The sequence below is a fragment of the Bubalus kerabau genome, chromosome 5 (genome assembly GCF_029407905.1).
Source record: "Bubalus kerabau isolate K-KA32 ecotype Philippines breed swamp buffalo chromosome 5, PCC_UOA_SB_1v2, whole genome shotgun sequence".
In the NCBI taxonomy this organism is placed as follows: domain Eukaryota; kingdom Metazoa; phylum Chordata; class Mammalia; order Artiodactyla; family Bovidae; genus Bubalus; species Bubalus kerabau.
In genome coordinates this window covers 92,143,666-92,169,274 of record NC_073628.1, presented here as the reverse complement: position 1 = coordinate 92,169,274, position 25,609 = coordinate 92,143,666, and the positions used below count along the sequence as shown (strand labels likewise).

Here is a 25,609-nt window from a genome sequence, read left to right as displayed (position 1 = left end):
GTCTTAATACATGTATTATGTTAGCCAAATAAGATGTATTTATAGAAACACTCAAATTTTTGGCCAACCAATATATTTTGTTAAAACTACTTTTCTTATACACAGAAACATTAGCTTCATTTTCCTAAAAAAATTTTTTTTCCTTTTAGGTTGAAAATTTAACAAAATGGAAACTGCATCATATTTTAAAAAATAGATTTGATACAAATGGCCAATATGGTCAAGCTAATTCATACTATTTATCAACTAAATTTTTTTCACATTATGTACTTACCAACCTTTTAAAGTTTACTCAATTATTGTTGCTGTTGTTGTATAATTAATCTTTAAAAATTTTTAGCAACACTGCCTTCAATAAACAAATATAGTACCTAAGTACACTATTTAGAATTTAAAACAAAAGATAATTTTTCCTGGATTCACTCTTAATGATATATCAAATGTCTGTCTCTCTGACTGGCCAGGAATGGGGTTGGTTGGCATGTGGTAACAATCAGTAATTTTGCCCTTCATCCATTATACTTCAACAACCACACTTAATTTTATGTAATCATCACACAGCTTTTAACTTATGATTAACTTATTTCCTTTTACAATAATCATTAAATAACTTGCTGATCTAGTTTTGGTCATAGAGTAAAGCTTTTGAATTTTAGAAAATAGGTGCTTTTATTTTATCTAATACAAAAGTTTTTGTCTTTACTATAGAAATTTATATATAATGAATACAAAACCTGAACAATCTCACCAATAAAGGCACATAGAAATATTTCCTTTCAATATATGTAAATGTTTTAAATTATCTTTATGATTAAGGTCAAATGCCACTATGTAATAGAGTATCGGAACATTTACAACTCAGTTTAGAAATATAAGTCTCAAGAAAACCCTGAATTCAATTTAAAATTGCAAATAAGCCCTCACCCCTTTGAATGCTCTGTGCCCATCCTTGCTTGATTTGTCTCTTATCACAAACTGATATATAATATGTATCTAAGTTTTACATATATATATGTGTGTGTGTGTGTGTGTTACTTCTTTGTCCACAGCTAAAGAATGTAAGTCCATGAGAGCAGGAATTTTTGTTGGTTTTGTTCTTTGATGTATTTTTATCTCCAATGCCTAAAACAGAGCTAGGCACATATAAACACTCAAAATATGCTGAGTGAATGATGAATCAAAGAATGTGCAAATAAACACCAAACAACATGTACTATATTCAGTTTTTAAAATTGTATTTTGACTTACAGATCAACTTCTTTTTTATTTCATTATTTTAAGAGGGAGCATTCTAAATAGAAAGGTATATAAAGACTCAGAAGAGATTTGCATAAAATGAGGGTTGTACAAAAAGAAGGATCTTCTCTACCAAATCTAGAAATATGTCAGCAAATATACTACAAATAAAGTATTTCATAATGTGTTTCGTGTTGTTCCACCCTCCCCTCTCATATTTACATCAATCAAGATAATAGCACATTTCTCACAGACTCTTACAGTGTAGAAATATGAAACTCTTGCTAGATTCTGAGGGCACAAACTGTCTTTTTAACAACACATCCCCAGTAACTAAAGCAGCTTCATAAACAGCTACAGAATGCATCAAGGCCATCACAGTGCACTTACCAGAGACTCAAGTTCTTCCAGCGTGCGGTTACTGCCTAGCCACTTCATACACCATGCAATACCTGCTCTGGTGACCTCAAGTGCAGTTTGTTTCCTAAGCTCAGCAGGTAATGCCTGAAAGGAAATATACTGCCACAGAAGCAGATTTTCTGTTTCTTTTGGGGGAAATTTCTGGATAAACTCCACCTGAAATTAATTGTTAAAAAAAACAAGAGTAACAGACAGTCTAGTGAACTGATACACCAAAGCTAAGTATTAGCTTCCATATTTAATATTTTTTTTAAAGTTCTTGGGATTTCCCCTGGTGGTCCAATGGTTAAGTCTCTTGATTCTGCACTTCCAGTGCAAGGGGTACAGGTTGGATCCCTGGTAGGAGAACTAAGATCCCACATGTTGTGTGGGTGGTATGACAAAAAATAATAGTTCTTAACTGCATAACATTATCACAAGGTACCAGATCAATGTAGCCTAAATGAACATGCATTTTAGTTATTTTTGTTTTTTGCATTTGTTTCCAAATTGAAAAACACAGGTTAAGTGCAACATGATATAAATGCATTAAGAAATATTAAATAATGTATTTCATTATTAGTCATGTCAGCTATTTTAAATGCTTCTACCCAATAAGTCTATTTTTCCCTAAGAATCAGTGTACTCAACAACTTGTACAGCTAAATCAAAAGTAATATTCAAAAATACACCAACAAGATTGATTTAGCCAACTTTTGTGGCTTACTACTTAGCTATCACAGAGAAGCAAAGGTCACAGGTTCAGTTTTCCAATGGGCTAGCCAGCTCTGCTCTACTTTAGACAACATATGAAACTCATTCGCAAGTGTTCAGAACAGTATGGTTGGCAAAACAATTCTACCACTGAAATCATTCCAAGTGTTTGCCAGGTTAACAGAAAAACAGTACTGTTAAAATGCCACGTTAACAAACTAGATAAAAATGGCAAAAGTTATTTTAAGAAACAGTTAAACTGTTAAATCAGTTTCTGGCGGAAAAACTGCAAAAACAATGGTGTACTTAATTACTAATTAAGGTATACTCTAGGAATATTGATGTAATTTTTAAGAAGAATAATTCAATTTACAAATATCCAAAATCTACTTGCTGAATGAAAGAAAAAAAATTTTCTTACATCAAAAATGAGAAAAGAAAAAACACACCACTATATTAAATCTGACAGAGAAACTCTTCTACATTATATATCATATTTATATTTGAATTGTATTTGTTTGGAGAAAATACTTAGCTGTCAACACAAGGGAGAAATTACATGGCTATCTTCTGGGACAGCTGATAAAGCCAGAGAAACAGATCCCTTCTTGAGCTATGCATCTATTACAACAGGCAGCTTTACTCATGAAACCAAACTGCATCAGGAAAGCCAAGAGAATTGTGCCAACTAACATCAATTCAAACAAGACCTTTCTTTATAATAAAGTCCAGTGAGTGAATGAGTTCCCTTTCCAAAATAGAACTATAAATAATAACACCCTGGACAACATAGGTAGGAGTTGCCAAGATCTGTTACATACAAAGACTGATTTATTTATTTACTATTCTGGGTTTGAAAACCTTGGCCTCAACATAGTTTTCAAGATTTAAAACTGCTAGTGCTGACAGTTCACAAGGAGTGAAATATAAGGGGATCTAATGTGCAGAGCACATGACTTCCCTCTTCAACACTGAGAGAAAAATACACCAGTGGGCTTAAAATGCAAATATATCAAGTAATCTTTCCTTTACATGAAAATGGTAGCATAGCTGCCAATGTGCTTCAACCAGACCATACTAATATCCTTTCCTCCCAGGTAACCTCAGGAAATAAAAAAGCATATTTCCTAGGGCAAAAGGGCGTAAGGAGGCAGAGGCAACATCCCACAGAGGAGGGCCCTGAAGCAGCTGCATGAAAACCAGCTAAAAACAATATGGGAGCCATGGAAAGAGCACAGACTTGGAAGCAAATCAGATCTTATCTGAATCCTAGCTCAGTCATTTATTATGTGTGAGCTTGGAGAAGGTCTTTAATTATCCTAAGTTATTGAAACTTCATCTGTAAAATGGACATGATAACATATCTATCCCACAAGGCTGAGGTAAGGACTAAAAGAATTAAAGTGCCTACTACAAAACCTGGTTCATAGTATAGTCTGAAAAAATACAGGCTTCCCTGCTGCTTCCTTTAAGATGCTGGATCATGTCCTAAGAGAAAAGGAAAAAGAGCTGACATGACATGACATGAGAGAAGAACTAACACTTGTTAAATGCTCACCTGATGCATATATACACTCTTATCTCCTTGAGTCTCACAACTGCCGTCTAAGTAATAATATTTCAATTCTAGGATTAACTAACTCTCCCAAGCACACTCAGAACAGGAATTCAAATTCAGGTTTCTCCCTTAATTTTAAGTGTTATACAGTAACTTGAACACAGCAGGAAAATCAGTATTTGATAAATGAAGGAAATGAAGGAAAATGTTACAAGTAACCCCTCATTTATCCATAACTTTATATCTGATAGTTGCAATTACGAAATTTCAGAATAAACTGAGAAATATATAAGAGATCTCTAAACATACACTATAGTTTGTTATAACAAACCTGCTAGAACTCACTTGGGGCTAATTCATTCTGAGTTGTATTATCCTAAAAGTTAAAATTTCTCAACTCTGGGAAAAGAATTTTATTCCTATAAAGTGAGAAAATGGAGGATCTCTTCCAAATCCCACTTCTTCAGGAAGGGCCTGCCAGTTAAACAGGGCTTCTAGGAAGAATCATATACCAGGAACCAAGAGTATGACCTTTGATAGGGGAGTGGAAGGTATTAAAATTGCACTTGGAGCAGACACTCTTCAGGAGTTTTAGAGGCATGAACAGCAACCCTAACATGTTTTCTGGAGGGCGATGAGGCGGGCCTGCTGTGCTTTTCTGTCTTGGAGACACCTAAGGAAGAGGGCCAGAAGGTCAGTGTGGCTCCTCGCTGCCCTGCCATCCTCTCTTGGCAGGAAAGCAGGCATGGACTTGGGGTAAACACTCTGGTCACAAATGACTCAGCCTTTATTGAGCACCCTCTAAACTCGGCACTATGCTAAGTATTTCGCATATATTATCTCTAAATCCTTATGAAGTTTTTCAAAATAGTTAACACATTTCTGTCACTTTGTAGGCAGGCAAACAGTTTCAGAAACAATGACTTGCCCAAGGTCATATTAAGCCAGGATTCACACCAAGGCCTTTAACCCACTTCACTCACCTAGTGTTTCCCCAGCTTGTATCCATGTCAGAATCATGTAGGAATTTAATAATAACAAAAACAAGTTACTGAGCCTCACCCAACAGCCACCACTCCATACCCATTCTATTCACAGACTTAGGTCCTGGAACCTGTATTTTATAAAAAGTTCGTAAGAGCTCCAAAGTGACTAATCCAAGGGACTACACCAGGCTACCAAGGTTCCTGTAACTGGAGAATCTGTCACACAGAACTTGTCTTCCTCACAATGGCAAACAACTAGGGCTCATCATACTTCCAATTTTCCCCAGAAAGTTCAACTTGTTTACTTTGTAAAAGATAAAGATATCATTTTCATTTAGAGCATAAGTAATATTCTAGCTCTTCAAAATAAGTTAAAGGGACAGGGGATACAGAACCATTTCATTCCAAGTATCTTAAATGTATGAGAAATAAGAAGAAAGAAGACAGAGTTAGATGTACTCAACCTCCACCTACTCCTCCGCCATCTTGTTCTCTCAGAAGACAGCGTTAGAATGATTATCTGTAACTTGCAGTAAAGACACTGACAAGGACTCTCTCCTTGACCAATCTTAAATCATGCTCTTCTTAGCTCTCTTCTTGTGAAGACTTTGACCCTGGGCTTGTATCCATCTTTTCTGGGTCTTGCATTATCCAGTTTTAGCAAGAATCATAACTAAATTTAGAAAGAATCCCTCACCCTTAGTATCTGATCATCCTGGTCTGTGTTCAGCAAGAATCTGGTCAAGCCAGGATGACCCCCTTACCTCTGATGTTTCCTTTTAGGAATTTTTATCCGCAAGACTCCTACTCTGCTTCTTGACCCTAGATTCACACTAGTCTATGCTGTATTCAGAACTGAGCCCAGTTCTACACTGAAATCTCTTCTCTCCTATTGCAACAGCTCTGAATAAGATCTATTTTTATCACTTTAACTCCTGTATAGCTTTGGCTTTTCTTTAACATCAAAATCTAAATCCACCTAAAAGCAATAAGCAATGTAATCAATACATTAAAAATTTACATTCAGATGTTAACATTTACATGCAGAATAAATGGGAGTGAAAAAGCCTTCAAAAGTATCTGAATCCAATTCTCAGCAGCTGCTCAAAAACAGTGACAAAGATATCCTTGCCTGTTGGGGTGGGGCCATGAAGAAGAAGAGACGCCTCAATAGTATTGATAGGTTGGTGAGCTGATAACATTCTCCAGGGCAAGATTTTATCTGGGAAAAGACAGGAGAGAGAGCAGAGATCAAGAGACTTAAAATCATAGCTTTTACAAACTTTTATATGCCAAAATATTAACAACAGCTCTTTCTGGAAAATAACATGGAATTTTAATTTTTGATTTGGCACTTTCCTCTAATTTTTTCTCTTCCATGAACCTAGATTACTTTTGTAATATGGAAACAATTGTGATATATTTAAAAACAATACTTTGGAATTTCTAATTACCATTTTGATTATAACTTGATATGTTAATCCCCCTACTGAAAGATAACTTGTGAAATTTTTTTAAGTCTAAGCACAAAAGCGCAGAGGTGAATATAACTGTAAGATGGAAGCGTCATTAAAAGAATTTAAAATTCCTATCATAATGTGCTAGGAGAGCTTTTATTTAAAGTAGTTATGATACAAATAACATAAAAGTCACTGTTTTGTGCAAGATGTGATAAGGATTTAGAAAAAAAACTGGGTAAGCACTCCAGACCATTAGCCATGGAGACCTAGATGTCAGCTGCCTGGTTATCATGCACCTCAGTGAATTTAGTCTACAATATCCTTACAGGGTAAACCAAGAAATATATGAAACAAAAAACAAAAGACACACGGCCCACATAAAATCTTATCAAAATCCAGAGACTAAAAACAAAACAAACCAGTCATGCCCATCTTATATGGAACATAAACATCTTGAGATTTAAAAGCAAAAGAAGATCAACACTGAAAAGATTAACATGAGTCATCATTAATTTTCTCTTTGTATCTATTCACATTACTTCTTTACCCAAAAGGCATCAATTACTATCACATTTAGTCCCTCTCAGAAAGAGAGACATCAAAATCAAGAGTCAGAATGTCTAAGTCATATTAGAGACGGGGCTGGGGCAGGAAAGAGGGGCTCGGGAGAGGGAGGAAGGAGGTGAGAGTAAGAACAACTCTGGGTCATTCACATTAAGGCTAACTCCTATTCTCTACTTTGTATTCAATTTTACATTTATCCTCAAACAACCTAATTTTTCTTCCCCAGATCAATGAAACTCCATAAAATTTTGAAAATATGAGACAATTTCCCCAGTGTAACGATCTTTCTAATATGTCTTTCTCAATAGCATCAACATTGAAAGTGAAAGTGTTAAGTCACTCGGTCGTCTCTGACTCTTTGCGACCCCATGGACTGCAGCCTGCCAGGCCTCTCTGTCCATGGAATTCTCCAGGCAAGAATACTGGACTGGGTCGCCTTTCTCTTCTCCAGATCTTCCCAACCCAGGGACTGAAACTGGGTCTCCTGCATTGCAAGCTGATTCTCTACCATCTGAGCTACCACGGAAGCCCAGCATCAGCATTAATGCAGAGCAAAGAAACTAATTTACTATCAAAATCATTTAGCTAACATGCTATTTCTCCTTTTGATATTCACATTCTTTAAGATTATCATATCCCCAAAGGAAATGCATACGAAGTTGAATGTTTTGGGCTTTATAATTCTACTTACCAGATGGGCCATTATGGTCACATGATGAGCACAGAGTTCAGCAGTCCCATATCTGTGATAGAAACAGAAGGCAATCTTCATACAATTATTTATACAATTATTCAGAAAAGCAAGATGAACTACCATAAAGCACTAAATATTCTAAACTGCAGTTATTTCCATGGCAAAGGAATATCACAACATACAAAACGACCTAAGCTATAGGTTCTGTTGATCTGAGCCAAAGAAAGGAAAGAGGGAACTCAGTACCTAATTCAGTGCTGTGATGTGAAATCAAATCATTTTGGGGGGCTGTTAAGGGATTATCAAGATTTAATTTTCTATAAACTTACAAGTATAGTCATTTACTATCAATCACTACAGTAAATCAACCCCCAAATTTTAAAAAGCATGTTGTACCGAGCAAGGAAGCACCATGCGTCCATAGCCAGCAAAGAGGTGATCATATTAGCACTAAGAACAGCATTCAACAGAACAGTGTCCTAATGAAAAACAAATTTTTATGATAAATTATCATTAATATAACATTTCTCAAAACAACAAAATACTATCATAATCCAAAAAAACCCAACAGATCCTCAATAAGAAAGTTCTACTTTCTAGTGTCTGAAAGAATCCACGTTGCCATCCCCTCAACATTTATCGAGTACCTACATGTTCAGCATTGGACTGGGCTATGGAGATGCAAAGTGATTGTCAATGTGGTAACTCAGTCACTAGGCTCCACAAAAATCCTCTATGTAGGCTGAAGTCTCTAAAACAATATATATAATACACATGCCTATACTTCTGTTTCTGTCTTAACCTATTCAAAGACAATATTTAATATGTGCTGAATATTACCCATTTATAATATCATAAATGATACTGATTTTTAAATAAATTTTAAGAATTTTTTTCCTAGAATTTTATCAGTATGTTTTCTAATCCAATTCCAGTAAAAAGGGACTTCCCTGGTGGTCCAGTGGTTAAAAATCCATGCTTCCACTGTAGGGGTTATGGGTTCCATCTCTGGTTGGGGAATTAAGGTCCTGTGTGCTGCATGGTGCAGCCAAAATTTTTTTAAAAACCAAAACAATTCTAGTTTAAAAAAAAACAAACACATTGAGCCTAGGATCTGTAGGAGACTTGGTACTACATTCTGCTATTCTCTGTTTCTTTTTAAGAAACTGAATTAGGTGAGATCATAGACCCATTTTTCTTCTTCTTACACTGTCTGCATACCTTTCCACCCCAAATGTTTTCTGAAGTATTTTAGCTAAATATTACATCTGAGTTCTACAGGACTCTTAAAATTACCATTTCCTAAGACCCAACTGAATTAAAGCATTAAATGTGCAAGCTGAGAGAATGACAGTCAAAAATAAATACACATTTCTGAGTCATATGGTAGTTCTATTTTTAGTTTTTAAGGAACCTCTATAGTGGCTGTATCAATTTACATCTCCATCAACAGTGCAAGAGAGTTCCCTTTCCCCCACACCCTCTGCAGCATTTATTGTTTGTATATTTTTTTTGATTATTGCCATTCTAATCGGTGTGAGGTGATATCTCACTGTAGTTTTGATCTGCATTTCTCTAATAATTAGTGATGCTGAGCATCCTTTCATGTGTTTCTTGCCCATGTGTGTCTTCTTTAGAGAACTGTCTCTTTAGGTCTTCTATTTTTTGAAGACATATGCACCCCAACATTTATTACAGCACTATTTACAATAGCAAGGACATGGAAGCAACCTAAATGTCCATGAACAGATGAATGGACAAAGATGACAGGGATATAAATGCATATGGATAAGATAATATGGGTCATTTGTAGAGACATGGATGGGCCTAGAGTCTGCCATACAGAGTGAAGTAAGAAAAAAAAAATCAAATATCATCACATATATGTGGAATCTAGAAAAACAGTAAGATGAATCTATTTGCAGGGCAGGAACAGAGATGCAGATGTACAGAACTACACTCAGGGAGGACAGTTGGGTGGAGGTGGTTGGATGAATAGGGAGACTGGGATTGGCGGATGTGCACTGCCATGCAAAACTGCAGTGGGAACCTGCTGTAGTGACGGGAACTCAGGTCAGTGCTCTGTGGTGACCTAGATGGGGAGGATGGGGTGGCGGCGGAGTTAATAGAGGGAGGGGATATATGCATACATATAGCTGATTCACTTCATTGTACAGCAGAAACTAACCAAATGTTGTAAAGCAAGTAGTAGTGCTCAGTCATGTTCAACTCTTTGCGATCCCATGGACAGTAGCCCACCAGGCTCCTCTGTCCACGGAATTTTCCAGGCAAGAATACTGGAGCAGGTTGCCATTTCTGTCTCCAGGGGATCTTCCTGACCCAGAGATTGAACCTGCATCTCTTGCATCTCCCGCACTGGCAGACAGATTCTTTACCACTGCACCACCCGGGAAGCCCGTAAACAACTAAGTGCTGTGCTGTGTTAAGTCACTTCAGTCATGTCCGATTCTATATGACCCTACGGACTACAGCCTGCCAGGTTTCTAAAGCAACAATACCCCAATGTAAATAAATACATACACATTTATTATCCCCACACTTTCTTCTATATCTGATTCACAGTTTCAATGAAAAGAAAGCAAAAGTAATCTCAGCTTAGCCCTGCAAGTGACAAACGTACCAGTTCAGGGAACAGTGAGGGATGAAGGGAAGCAATAAATGTACACAGATGGATGCAGACATGCTGATACAAGGTGACAGCAACCTCGGCTTGCCCTTTACTCTTTACTCCCTGTAAATGAACAGGAAGAGAGAGTTCACCAGAACACTGCTCAAAACTGGAGAAAATGGCTTTGAGTAGAGACACCCTGCAGGGAAATTGAGAACATTGAACCCAACGTTATTAACATTTAACAATTAGTGGGTGTAATAACACTGGTATTTTAGCAAAGCCAAATGTCTCAAGATGTATATATCAGTAACAGTTTCCAATATATGTGAATATGCATCCATGTATCCATAAAAATAAAATACAGTTAGAGAAATCCCTTAAAGGAGAATTTTCCTATACATCTTTTTATCATTTACCAAGTGATTAACAAAATACAGAACTATACAAAGTCTGAGACAAAATTCATCAAGGTATCTGAAACTTAAATAGGTATCATATATAAAATGAAAAATAGGCCCTATTATACAGACAGAGAAGGGTCATTTTAAGATTGAAATGGTTTAAGAATTCTTCATAGAGGATTTAAAAATAAATTAAAAATAAGCAAAATATAATAGGTAAAGATGACAAAGCCTGAGTAAAAGGCAGACAGGAATCACCAGTCTGACAGAAGCAAGGTATATGTGTAGAAAGAGAGACAGGATAAGGAGCAAAAATTAATGACAACAACAGCAGGTTTTAAATGCAAAGCTGAGGACATGGGACATTATGCTTCAGTTACTGAGCAGGAGAATTGCAAGCTCAAAAAGCTGGGGGTTAGGAAGACTAACCTGACAGTGGTACATAGGATGCCACTAAAGGAAAGGATAAAAAACTAGAACACAGCAACAGCCAGGGTGTAGGAACTAGAGCCTGATATTGGCAAGAAGAATGAATACAAGGGAGATTTCCCAGGGGATACCTTATAGTGTCTAAGCATTCTATTTATCAGAGCTCATCTTTAAGTGTTATCAACTACATCTCTACTACATTCAATGTTTATAACACTATTAGGCAATACCTTTTAAAAGAGTGAACAAAATTAAAATATTTTCAGCACCTGTCATAGATTTGTGTATTTTATATTTTCATTAAGTAGCAATGTGTATGAGGTCTACATAGTAACTATTAATTAGAATATGTGATACAACAAAGAATTTAATTTCGAGGTCATTGCAAACAACAGTGCATTCTAAACCATCGTAATGTGATGGGAGATAAACAAAACCATGTCTGTTACCTGGCTGTAGCCTCTGAGACTTGGCTCTCTGTGCACCACAGGGCCTGCACATCCTCAGGCCGAGAGGACAGCTCATCCATAACGACAATCAGCAGCAGACACTGGGGAAGCTGTAGTTCACACGGCAGCTCTTCACGTGGTAAAAACACATTAATTAAGTTATAGCAAATTGGTAAAAACATACTCTATTTTTATATAACTTTGATTGCTATATTAAAAAAATTATAATTGTTTTTTTAAAGTTAGAAATATACTCCAAGAAAAGCAAGTAGAAGAAACTTTAAAACTTAAAAAAAGGATGACTATGTAAGGGAAAATTACATGTGTCTAACACATTGTAATTAATAAGAGATGTTTTAACATTAAATGTATTTTGAAGCTTACCTAATTTACTGTCCAAAACCACATCCACAAAAGGCTGGAATGTGAGAAGCTGACTGATGAGTGGACTCAGTGTAACCAGGAAAGTACTGGCTATTTCCTCCTGCTGTGCTTTAGAAATCCCAGCAGCATACAGGCTTGGAGGAAACTTACTGGAAAGGAAGGGAAAAAACTCATTCACTTAATAGCTACCTTCTAATTTTGGCCAGAGGCTAAGTACTGCAAAATGATGGTCTTCTAGAAGTGAAAATATATTTAAAAATTAAGTAGCATGTGTTTTATAAAACAAAACTCAAAGTACTGAATTGATACCAAAATTGTTTGAAGAACCTCTGAATTACATGGCTATAATTCTACAAAACTAAAAGTTTATAATCTTAGAGAAAATCTTAGTATTATTTTGATGCATTTTAATACATTGCTGACAATGATATTCTCAAAAAAAGTTATAAAAATATGAACCAAATAACTAGTAAAATATATATATAAGAAAGATACTTCTGATAAATTCTGGATTAATTACTTCTATTGAAAGTTGTTTTCAAATAGGTAGAAGGATAAACTGACAATGAATTAATGCCTGGAAGCAAGAGCTTTACAAGAACAAACTATACTAACACTGAAGGAAGATTCAAAGACTTTCAGAGAAAATGTCTCAGTAACTGCAGTTTAAACTAAACTTCATCAAAACTTATGTGAAATGAGATACATAGTATATTTTGCAGTGTTAATTTTAACTATGGCAAACTTGACAGAAAATGCGAATACCCTGGGGATGACAGCATTTAAAAGGAAGTCCTTAAGATAAACACTTGATATTTGGAGAAGGAAATGGCACCCCACTCCAGTACTCTTGCCCAGAAAATCCCATGGATGGAGGAGCCTGGTAGGCTACAGTCCATGGGATTGCACAGAGTAGGACATGACTGAGCAACTTCACTTTCACTTTTATGTATTTTATTGAAGTACACTCAACTTATAATGTTTCAGGTACACAGCAGGTGATTCAGTTATACACATATATATACACATATATTATTTTTCAGGCTATTTTCCATTATAGGTTATTACAAGATATTGACTATAGTTCCCTGTGCTATACAGTAAAACTTTGTTGCTTGTTGCACATCCATTTTTTAATATTAGAAATCTAGCATTCTATTCATACTAAATCAAACAAGTGGAAACAAAATGTCATAAACTTTTTAGTTAGGCAAAACTTCATAAGTTTTCTAAAATATATATATTATACACACTATTTATATATATGTATTACAAAAGCTTTTTAACTACACTTGATAAAGGCTTGAATAAGAACATCAAAAAAGAAAAACGGAGACAGAGAAATTGGAAAATATAAACTAAACTAAATGGGAACATTAACTATGAAATAGAAAACCCTTTTCTATATCCTGCATATATACATATTTATTCTGAAGGTTATACGGACAGAACTTGCCTCTAGAACACTGACTAGATGAGGCATAAGAGAGCAGAGAAACATCCAAGATGACAGCAAGGTTTTTTGGCTTGGTCAATTTGCAAAACCAAGTTACTACTTAAACTGAAATGAGGAAGCCTGGTGGGGGGGGGTGAGGAGGGTCAGAAGACAGGGGTTGGAATCAGTCCTAATTGATGGTTAGACATTAAAGGGAAGAGATATACATTTAAAGTCTTGAGACTAAATGACTACAGAGAAGAGAGAAGAGCCTGAAGACTCAGTGCTGGGGCACATCCAACTTGAAGTAGCTGGAGAGACGAGGAGGAACCTGCTGAGAAGGGAGGTGGCATGGAAGCCGACAGAATAGAGTCTAAACGATAGGGTTATGCACTGCTGAGAGATTACATAAGACGAAGCCTAAAATTGTCCATTAGACATAGCAACGTGGAGGTCACTGATGACCTTAACAAGAGCTGTTCTGGTGAAGTGTTAGAATGGAAAATCTGACTGGCATAGCTTCAAAAAAGACAGTGGTATAGACAACTGTTTTTAGGAGTCTTATTGTAACAAATGTAGAATAAGGGGAAGGTGCTTATTCGCAGGAGGATGCAGAGCTGAGACTGCTTTATGTTATTCTTAAGATGGGAGGAACAGCATGCTGTATACTCATGAGAATGATCCAGAAGGCAGGGAGGACTGATGATCTAAGAAGGAAAAGGAACAACTGTGATAGTGAGGTCCCTGAGCATGTGAGAGGGTGAAATCCAATGCAGAAATAGTGGCTGGCCTCAGATAGGCGCACAGTCAGTTCATTCTTGGGAACAAGGAAATATGTGGGCCGAGATACAGGCAGAATAATAGATGTGTCAGAAGAAGAATGTGGAAGTTCTCTTTATATTGCTTCCATCTTTCTAAGTAACACAGAGGGAGGACACTGACAACCAGAACTGGGGAGGTGGTACTGGACATTTAAGATGTTTGAAGAAGAAGAGATATGAAAAGCTGTCTAGGAGACTAAATGGATTAAGGAAATACAAGAGGATTGCTGATGAATTAGCTGAGAGTCCTTTAGTATCAAATCAAGGGTTCTTCTGAGGTTACCATCAATTTTAGATGTCATTCAGCCCTTATCTAAATTATGATGCACTTTCTGTAACTCATCGTTTTTTTCTAAGATGGAGTCAAGTACTACTTGACTTAAATCTCATAGAAGTAAAATAAAAATTAAGATAAAAAACAGTATGCTGATACAAAATATATACATGTAAACATAACCTCTTTTTTTGCATCTGGTATTTATTATCAGACCAATTATTCATCACTTGGGTATAAAATACTAGTTAGAATATAAACATAAATAAAACTCATATGGAATCTATTCTTGAAAAGCTTCCATCTCCATTAATTACTTTTCAGCAAGCATATAAAAATATACTAAAACATTATGAAAAATTACTGATACTTGCTTTTTTTTTTAATTGAAGGCTAATTACTTTACAATATTGTAGTGGTTTTTGCCATACATTGATACTTGATTTCTAAATGACACACTACAGGGCTGCATGGCTCAAATGGCTCTATTACATGTTAATGGTCGTATAGCATTCTTCTTACCTGTATATCTGAAGATAAAGCTGGTGCAACGTACAGCAACAATCAGAGAGGAAAGGAAGAAACTCCTAAAAATAAAGCAACTCTCCTCACTTCCTTGTACACAATATGCTTTGCTAATATATATATTTTTTCATCAAAAGCATGCAAAATAAAATCCAACATGTGCTACATAGCAAAAACAAATTTTCTTGCATGAAAATAAAAAGGAGAATGAGCTAAGCACCTAAAATTCTTTACTGTTAACAATCAACACAACCACAGTTAGTAGCTATCATTTAATGAACATGTCCAAGTGCTCAGTAGATATGTAATGACTTTACAAACATTACTTTAGTTCTCTAAGACAGTGAAGAATCTGCCTGCAATAAAGGAGACCCAAATTCAATTCCTGGGTTGGGAAGATCCCCTAGAAAAGGGAATGGCTACCCACTCCAGTATTTTTGCATGGAGAATTCCATGGACAGAGGAGCCTGGTGGGCTACAACCCCTGGGGCACAAACTGTCAGACATGACTGACCAACTAACCCTTTGGGGGTTCTCTGGTGGCACAGACAATAAAGAATCTGCCTACAATGTAGGAGACCTGGGTTCAATCCCTGGGTCAGGAAGATCCCCTGGAGAAGAAAATGGCAACCCGCTCCAGTACTCTTGCCTGGGAAATTCCATGGATAGAGGTGCCTGGTGGGTTACAGCCCATGGGGTCACAAAGAGTCAGACACAACTGAGGGACTTTCACTTTTCAAAAAATATAATGACATATTCTTTTGAACTGTGGTGTTGGAGAAGACTCTTGAGAGTCCCTTGGACTGCAAGGAGATCCAACCAGTCCATTCTAAAGGAGATCAGCCCTGGCTGTTCTTTGGAAGGAATGATGCTAAAGCTGAAACTCCAATACTTTGGCCACCTCATGCAAAGAGTTGACTCATTGGAAAAGACTCTGATGCTGGGAGGGATTGGGGGCAGGAGGAGAAGGGGACGACAGAGGATGAGATGGCTGGATGGCATCACCGACTCGATGGACGTGAGTTTGAGTGAGCTCCGGGAAATGGTGATGGACAGGGAGGCCTGGGGTGCTGCAATTCATGGGGTCACAAAGAGTCGGACACGAGTGACTGGACTGAACTGAATGACATATTATTGTCCCGATTTTATAGACTAGAAAGGCTGAAGCTAACGTATCAAATAAACTGAGTCACATGGCAAAAAAAGAGTAAGGTTGGGATTCAAGTACAGCTCTGACAGCTTTATCCATTATGACTATGCTATATCTTAGAATGTCAAAGAAATAATTTTAATTGTTATCATAGGATATAGAAAACAAACTGATAATTATTTTAAAAATTCCCCTGTAAGAAAAGAACTAATTTTAAAAGGGTATGTTGTTGTTGTTCAGTTCCCAAGTCATGTCCAACTGTTTGTGACCCCATCAACTGCAGCACACCAGGCTTCCCTGTCCCACACCACTTCCCAGAGTTTACTGAAGATCATGTCCATTGGATTGGTGATGCCACCAATCTCATCCTCTGTTGCCCTCTTCTCCTTCTGCCTTTAATCCTTCCCAGCATCAGTGTATTTTCCAATGAGTCAGCTGTTTGCATCAGGTGGCCAAAGTATTGGAGCCTCAGCGTGAAGCTACATCAGTACTTCCAGTGAATATTCAGGGTTGATTTCCTTTAAGTTTGGTCTCTTGCTTTCCAAGGAACTCTCAAGAATCTTCTCCAGCGTCACAATTTGAAAGCGTCAATTCTTCGGCATTCTGCCTTCTTTATTGTCCTGCTCTCACATCTGTACATGACTACTAGAAAGACCATCAGTTCAGTTCTGCTGCTCAGTCGTGTCCGACTCTTTGCGACCCCACAGACTGCAGCACACCAGGCCTCCCTGTCCATCACCAACTCCTGGAGTTTACCCAAACTCATGTTCATTGAGTCGGTGATGCCATCCAGCCATCTCATCCTCCCCTTCTCCCACCTTCAATCTTTCCCACCATCAGGGTCTTTTCAAATGAGTCAGTTCTTCACATCAGGTGGCCAAAGAATTGGAGTTTCAGTTTCAACATCATTCCTTCCAATGAACACTCAGGACTGATTTCCTTTAGGATGGACTGGTTGGATCTCCTTGCAGTCCAAGGGACTCTCAAGAGTCTTCTCCAACACCACAGTTCAAAAGCATCAATTCTTGGGCACTCAGCTTTCTTTAGAGTCCAACTCTCACATCCATACGTGACTACTGGAAAAACCACAGCCTTGACTAGACGGACCTTTGTTGGCAAAGTAACTGGGTGTTGTTTTTGGTTTGGCTCCATCTCTTTGGAAAGACCATAGGTTTGACTATACGGACCTTTGTCAGCAAAATGTTATCTTTGCTTTTAACACACTGTGTAGGTTTGTCATAGCTTTTCTGCCAAGAAGCCATCGTCTTCTAATTTCATGCCTGCAGTCACCATCCACAGTGATTTTAGAGCCCAAGAAGAGGAAATACGTCACTGCTTCCACCTTTTCCCCTTCTATTTGCCATGAAGTGATGGGGCCAGATGACATGATCTTAGTTTTTTTAATATTCAGTTTTAAGCTGGCTTTTTCATTCTCCTCCTTCACTGGCATCAAGAGGCTCTTTAGTTCCTCTTTGCTTTCTGCCATTAGAATGGTACCATCTGCAAAGCTGAGGTTGTTGCTATCTCTCCCAGCAAGCTTGATTCCAGCTTGTAACTCATCCCACCCAGCATTTCACATGATGTGCTCTGCACATAAGTTAAACAAACAGGGTGACAATAAACAGCACTGTCGTACTCCTTTCTCAATACTGAACCAGTCAGCTGTTCCATACAAGGTTCTAACTGTTGCTTTTTGACCCACAAAAAGGTTTCTCAGGAGACAGGTAAAATGGTCTGGTATTCCCATCTCTTTAAGAGTTTTCTAGTTTGTTATGATCCACAGTCAAAGGCTTTAATGTAGTCAATGAAACAGAGGTAGATGTTTCTCTGGAATTCCCTTGCTTTCTCTATGACTCAGCAAATGTTGGCAATTTGATCTCTGGTTCCTCTGCCTTTTCTAAACCCAGCCTGAACATCTGGAAGTTCTCGGTTCACATAACATCGAAGCCTAACTTGGAGGATTTTGAGCATAACCTTATTAGCATGGGAGATGAGTGCAATTGTCCAGTGGTTTGAACATTCTTTACTTCTGCCCTTCTTGGGAATTGAGATGAGAACTGACCTTTTCCAGTCCTGTGGCCACTGCTGGGTTTTTCAAATCTGCTGACATACTGAGTGCAGCACTTTAATAGCATCATCTTTTAGGATTTTAAATAGCTCTGCTGGAATTCCATCTTTCTACTAGCTTTAATGGCAGCAGTGCTTCCTAAGGCCCACTTGACTTCACGCTCCAGAATGTCTGGCTCTGAGTAAGAGACTACACTGTCATGGTTATCCAGGTCATTAAGGTCTTTTCTGTACAGTTCTACTGTGTATTCTTTCAGTCTCTTCTTGATCTCTTCTGCTTCTAATAGGTCTTTACCGTTTCCATCCTTTATTGTGCCCATCTTTGGACAACATGTTCCTTTGATATTTCCAATTTTCTTGAAGAGATCTCTAGTCTTACCCTTTCTGCTGTTTTCCTCTACTTCTTTGCACTGTCCATTGAAGAAGTCCTTCAGGTCTCCCCTTGCTATTTTCCAGAATTCTACAGTTAGATGGGTGTACCTTTCCCTTTCACCTTTGCTTTTTGCTTCTCTTCTTTCCTCAGCTATTTGTAAAGCATCCTTAGACAAACATATTGCCTTCTTGCATTGTTTTTTCTTTGGGATGGTTTTGTTCACTGCCTCCTGTATAATATTACAGACTTCTGTCCATAGTTCTTCAGGCACTCTTTTTACTAGATCTGATCCCCTGAATCTATTTGTCACCTCCACTGTATATTCATAGGGGATTTGATTTAAGTCATACCTGACTGGCCCAGTGGTTTCCCCCACTTTCTTTAGTTTAGGCCTGAATTTTGCTATGAGGAGCTGGTGATCTGAGCCACAGGCAGCTCCAGGTCTTGTTTTTGCTGACTGTATACAGCTTCTCCATCTTTGGCTACAAAGAACGTTATCAATCGGATTTCAGTATTGGTCATTTGGTGATGTCTGTGTGTAAAGTTGCCTCCTGTGCTGTTGAAAAAGAGTGTTTGCTATGACCAGTGCATTCTCTTGGCATAATTCTGTTAGCCTTTGCCCTGCTTCATTTGCACTCCAAGGCCAAACTTGCCTGTTACCCCAAGTATCTCTTAACTTTCTACTTTAGCATTCCAATCCCTTACAATGAAGAGGACATCTTTTTTTTGGTGTTAGTTCTACGACGTCTTCTAGGTCTTCATAGAACTGATCAACTTTTAGCTTCTTCAGTATAATTAGGCACATTTTACCTCCTACATATCAGCAAATATCAGATGGGTAACTACCCAAAAGTACTACTGGAGCCAGGACCTACCTAACATGTACCCCTGCCACTAAAATACATACCCTGCAAACTGCAGGGAACCCAGTGTCAGAGCAATCAGTTACGGTAAGTGGTTGTGGCCCAGAGGACAAACTCAGCACACTAACCAGGATGGCAAGTGTGTCAGAAGTCAGTGTATCTGTCATGGAATTTTGACTAATAAATAGTCACTGAAGATCCTTCTCTTTTTGTCAAAAAAGGAGGAAGACAAGGGTAAAAACAAACTCAACATGAACAATAGTTTTTTAATTACTAACATTCATTATTAATGCTATTTCTTTCACTGGCTGCTGTTAAGTATCCCCTGCTCTTCTCTCTAAATAATCTTCCTTGACAACTTACCTATTCTGTTCATATATCTTCAACTATCACTATGCTACCCTGACAACTCCAAAATACACAGGTCTTAAAATTATTATACAGCTTGAACATTTAAACTTTAATATTTAAACTTTAACATTTAAACTTTAACAACCTACTTTAGAAATAATTTATCAACAGTAAAGATAAACTGAATTATCTTTAAAAAAAAAAACTGATCTGTGCCTCTAGAAATAATTTTGTTTACACTTACAAAATAAATTTTTCAGAAAATTGAATAAAACAATATGATGGTAGCAACCTAAACGATATAACAGATGCTCAATATTTAAGAAACAATATTAAACCAAAAACCCTACAAAATATACTCTTGACAAAATAACTTCAAGAGATTGTTTCTGGCAGGAATTAAAAAACAGGATAACTTACAATGTATTGTAGATTTCACATTCATGCATTATAAAAAAAATAAGCTTTACCTTAGTATAGTGCAAAAGGGAGTTGGCAAAGAAACGACACAATTTGAGTGTTTTCTGAAATAATCTGTAGTCTGCATTATCCTGTTTCAAAAAAAGAAAATAAGAAAGCATAATAAATATGAAAAGAACATGAAATTAGCTAAAACTGTATGAGACAGGATTTTCTAAAAATCTCTCTTAATAAACACAGAGTAGAAACATTTTCCATGAGAAAATAATTGTTCTCTGAATTATTGTTAGAAGCAATACAAAACACATCCAATGATTATAGAGGTATTTCAAAAAATTAGTCTGTATTACTGAAAATAATCTAACACAGCAAAAGAGGTGATATTTGATTGATCTGACAGTGAAACAAACTTTAATATCGTAACTGTCCCTTGCTATATGGGGATCAGTAAATGGTCAAAAGAAAAAGGTCTCTGTTGTTGTTCAGTCACTAAGTCATGTCTGACTTTTTGTGACTCCATGGACTGCAAGAAAAAGATCTTACAAAACCATAAAAGAATGAACTATAAAAGAAAATAGATAGAAGACATGAGAAGGCAGGTTGTAGAAAATAAACTACAAAATTTCCAATAAAGTAATACCGAAAACCTCCAAATTACAACCTAATTACATATCTTTTGAAGCTGGAGGACAGGTGACTATTTGATTAGCAGAGATTTAAAAGACTGATAATATTCCAGTGTTGATATGGAAGTGTAGTAATAAGCATTTTAACATTTATGGGAGCATAAAATAACACCCTCTTTGCATTACTATTATTATTATTAAAAGCTTAAGCATTAAAACTCCTTGACCCAGTAGCAATTCCACTTCCGGAAATATATTCTATTGAAATACCAGTGTAGGTATGCAATGTATCCTTTCTTATGTCGTGAAAATTGAAATGAACCATTCTCCATTAACTGGAGAATGGTTAAATAAAGCCAAGGTATATACATAAACGGTAGTGGCATAAAGCTATTAAAAGGAATTGGGTAGATATACCCTGAGGGATACAGAAAGCCTCAAGATAGATTCAGTAAAAAATCAAGCTGCAAAACAATTTGTATAATCCTATTATTATTTTTAAATGTGTGCTATGTGTTTAATGTTTCAAAATATTGAGCCATTCTTCCTTTCTTTAAAGTACTGATAAAAGAAAAATACTGATAAAGTCTAAACGTAGTGAGCAATAAATCCAACTATAGGCAACAGATTTTAAAATGAGTTTTTCTGAATGTAACTTTCTATAAGCATTACATTAGTAAAAATAGGAATTATAGTACAAATTTATATCTAAGAGCCTTACAAATAAATTTTCCCTGTCTAAATTACTGGTGACGAAAAAGCTTGTTACAAAGTCTATATATAATAGGTCATTTTGAAAACATGTTCAAGACTTAAGAGAGAAAACATCCATTAAAGGAGCTGTCATGGGTTGAACTGTGTCTCCTAAAAAGACAGGTTGAAGTCCTAATGCCCAAAACCCCAGGGTGTGACTTTATTTGGAAGTAGGGACATTACAGATGTAATCAGTTAAGATGAGGTCATACTGGAGTAGGATGTACATTTAATCTAACATGACTGGTGTCCTTATTATGAAGATAATGTGAAGAGACAAGGAGAGAATACCTTGTGATGATGGCAGCAGAGACTGAAGCTGTACAGATACAAATCCAGGAATGCCAGTGACGCCAGAAACTAAGCGAGAGGATGCAGCGGACTCTCCCACAGAGTCTACAAGTGAACAACGTCCTGCTTGTTCAGAGATCTATCCTTTAGAACTGCGAGTGAATAAATCTGCCACCTGATTTGCAGTCATTTGTGATCATTTGTTATATAGCAGCCTCAACTACATAATTCAGAAACTCATACATCTATATGCTTCCATAAACAGCATATTATCTATGAAATCTAGTGGTTTCCTTCTGATGTTTTTAAAAACAAGGTGAAAAAACTGCTTGGAAGAGTTTAATGAAACAGTTTGATTCCTCGATAAATATCAATAGCAAACAGCAGAGGGCATTGCTATTTAAAATTTAGACTTAAGAATGGAGAAACTATAGAGATTTTTTCAAAGCTCCATTTCAGGCAATGGACAGCAGTAAATAGTGCTAGTTACTCTTATGAATCCCAAATAAATAAAAACAAGTAAGGAAAAACATGAAAATCTACTTGGACAGTTAGGAAAGTTTACAATTCTCTGATTTTCATATACAAGGAGTTTATATGCACTGAACTTATATACCTTATGTACAAACAGCCATCCTGATCAGGTACCCTCAGGACTTCTCTTTCCTCTTCCACTATAGACTATACGGTGGCTTCAGCTTTCTCCATCTCACTCCTCTCCAAGGAATCTGTCTAATCTTACTCTCTGAATAAATACTAACTGGGGGATCTGTGGAGTCAAGATAAGCAAGATAGAAACTGGGAAAAGAGGAGGCTGCAGTGGAGGATATAAATGTACAGGATAAAGGAGGAGAAGGGAGCATCCTTTCTGCCACTGACACAGGATAGTTAAGCAAATACCTTCTCCTTTCAGCAAGGTTCAGGGGAATCAGAAAGGGTAGATGAAGGAAGTGGGGACAGAAAAGGAAAAAAGGGATGGGAGGGGAGGATAGATAAAAAGAAGAGAAGCAAGAAGGAAAGGGTTTGCCTCTTCCTAAAGCTACTCCTTACTCCCTCTTACCAATTCCAGAAGCCCTTTTCAAACTTCCCACCCTCCTCTAGATCTCTCTTTCCAGATCATCCCTGCCCTAGAAGTTGTGACCAGTTTTAGGAACTGAATGAATCCTCACATACCCACCCCCACAGTTGCTGGGCAAAGAGCAACAGACAAAGGAATTTCCTGTATCCATTCACAGGTCTACGACAGGAAGAGATGTTATTGTTATCCTATGGAAAAATATTTAACTCATTTACCATTGAAAATTTAACTTCTATGCAGAGTACACCATGTGAAATGCCAGGCTGGATGAATCACAAGTTGGAGTCAAGATTGCCAGGAAAGATATCAACCTCAGCACTCTAATGGCAGAAGGCAAAGAGGAACTAAAGAGCCTCTTGATGAAAGTGAAAAAGGAAAGTGAAAAAGCAGGCTTAAAACTCAACATTCAAAAAACTAAGATCATGGCATCTAGTCCCATCAGTTCAATCGCTCAGTCATGTCCAACTCTTTGCGACCCCATGAACTGCAGCATACCAGGCCTCCCTGTCCATCACCAACTCCCAGAGTTTACCCAAACTCATGTCCATTGAGTCAGTGATGCCATCCAACCATCTCATCCTCTGTCGTCCCGTTTTCCTCCTGCCCTCAATCTTTCCCACCATCAGGGTCTTTTCAAAGTCAGCTCTTTGCATCAGGTGGCCAAAGTATTGGAGTTTCAGTTTCAACATCAGTCCTTCCAGTGAACACCCAGGACTAATCTCCTTTAGGATGGACTGGTTAGATCTCCTTGCAGTCCAAGGGACTCTCAAGAGTCTTCTCCAACACCACAGTTCAAAAGCATCAATTCTTTGGCACTCAGCTTTCTTTATAGTCCAACTCTCATGTCCATACATGACTATTGGAAAAACCATAGCCTTGACTGGACAGACCTTTGTTGACAAAGTAATGTCTCTGCTTTTCAATATGCTGTCTAGGTTGGTCATAACTTTCCTTCCAAGGAGTAAGCATCTTTTAATTTCATGGCTGCAATCACCGTCTGCAGTGATTTTGGAGCCCAAGAAAATAAAGTCTGACACTGTTTCTCCATCTATTTGCCATGAAGTGATGGGACCGGATGCCATGATCTTAGTTTTCTGAATGTTGAGCCTTTAGACAACTTTTTTCACTCTCCTCTTTCACCTTCATCAAAAGGCTCTTTAGTTCTTCTTCACTTTCTGCCATAAGGGTGGTGTCATTTGCATATCTGAGGTTATTGATATATCTCCCAGTAATCTTGATTCCAGTTTGTGCTTCTTCCAGCCCAGCGTTTCTCATGATGTATTTTGCATATAAGTTAAATAAGCAGGGTGACAATATACAGGCTTGACGTACTCCTTTCCCAATTTGGAACTAGTCAGTTGTTCCACGTCCAGTTCTAACTGTTGCTTCCTGACCTGCATATAGGCTTCTCAAGAGGCAGGTCAGGTGGTCTGGTATTCCCATCTCTTGAAGAATTTTCCACAGTTTATTGTGATCCACACAGTCAAAGGGTTGGCATAGTCAATAGAGCAGAAATAGATGTTTTTCTGGAACTCTCTTGCTTTTCCGATGATCCAGAAGATGTTGGCAATTTGATCTCTGGTTTCTCTATCTTTTCTAAAACCAGCTTGAACATCTGGAAGTTCACGGTTCACGTATTGCTGAAGCCTGGCTAGTCCCATCACTTCATGGCAAATAGGGAAACAGTGATAGATTTTATTTTATTTTATTGTGTTCCTAAATCACTGTGGACAGTGACTGCAGCCATGAAACTAAAAGATGTTTGCTCTCTGGAAGGAAAGCTATGACAAACCTAGACAGTGTATCAAAAAACAAAGACATCACTTTGCTGACAAAGGTCCATATGGTCAAAGCTATGGTTTCTCCTGTAGTTATGTATGGATGTGAGAGTTGGACCATAAAGAAGCCTGAGGACTGAAGAAGTGATGCTTTTGAACTGTGGTGTTGGAGAAGGCTCCTGAAAGTCCATTGGACAACAAGGAGATAAAACTAGTCAACCCTAAAGGAAATCAACCCTGAATATTCATTGGAAGGACTGATGCTGAAGCTCCAATACTTTGGCCACATGATGCACAGAGTCACTTCACTGATACTGGGAAAGACCCTGATACTGGGAAAGATTAAGGGCAGGAGGAAAAGAGGACGACAGAGGATGAGATGGTTGGATGGCATCACCAACTCAGTGGACATGAAGCTGAGCAAACTCCAGGAGACAGTGAAGGACGGGGAGCCTGGCGTGCTACAGTCCATGGTGTCACAAAACGTTGGATACGACTTAGCAACTTAAAAACAACACCACACTGAAATTATTAGTTATAACTGTTAAGTCATGAGTACAGTTAGTCCTATAATTTAGGACTATTATGAGTTAAACTTTAAAGAGCTAGTCTGAGAACAGACTATGTATAATAGTTATAGAAAAATAAACTGTAATTCCCAATAAGCATATTACAAATTTTTAGAAAACAATGTTTTACAAAACTGATGCCAATTCAACACTATAATTTTTTGAAATCAATATAAATATATATAAGTATAAACCAAGTTTAGAAGACTGACAGATACACACACTTTCACACATCTGTATACTGTTTCTCTACAATTTACAATGGATTGGTGAAGAAAAGGTTCACTTTGGCTATTTCAAGACAACCTTAAATAAAAATAGCAATAAGG

The 25,609-nt window shown here is 37.3% G+C and overlaps 1 protein-coding gene across 9 annotated transcripts in view; it reads right to left on the bottom strand.

Moving 5' to 3' along the window:
- Window positions 1–25,609, bottom strand: part of FIRRM (FIGNL1 interacting regulator of recombination and mitosis) — a 50,622-nt gene that overhangs the window by 8,979 nt on the left and 16,034 nt on the right. For all 9 annotated transcript variants that reach the window (XM_055582195.1, XM_055582203.1, XM_055582196.1 and 6 more), the window contains 9 exons: window positions 20,236–20,316; window positions 14,959–15,023; window positions 11,907–12,055; window positions 11,523–11,652; window positions 10,253–10,439; window positions 8,008–8,090; window positions 7,609–7,660; window positions 6,026–6,115; window positions 1,627–1,812 (listed from right to left, as the gene is read on the bottom strand). In XM_055582195.1, the coding sequence (XP_055438170.1) occupies window positions 1,627–1,812; window positions 6,026–6,115; window positions 7,609–7,660; window positions 8,008–8,090; window positions 10,253–10,439; window positions 11,523–11,652; window positions 11,907–12,055; window positions 14,959–15,023; window positions 20,236–20,316 (1,023 nt within the window). The remainder of the gene's footprint in view (window positions 1–1,626; window positions 1,813–6,025; window positions 6,116–7,608; window positions 7,661–8,007; window positions 8,091–10,252; window positions 10,440–11,522; window positions 11,653–11,906; window positions 12,056–14,958; window positions 15,024–20,235; window positions 20,317–25,609) is intronic.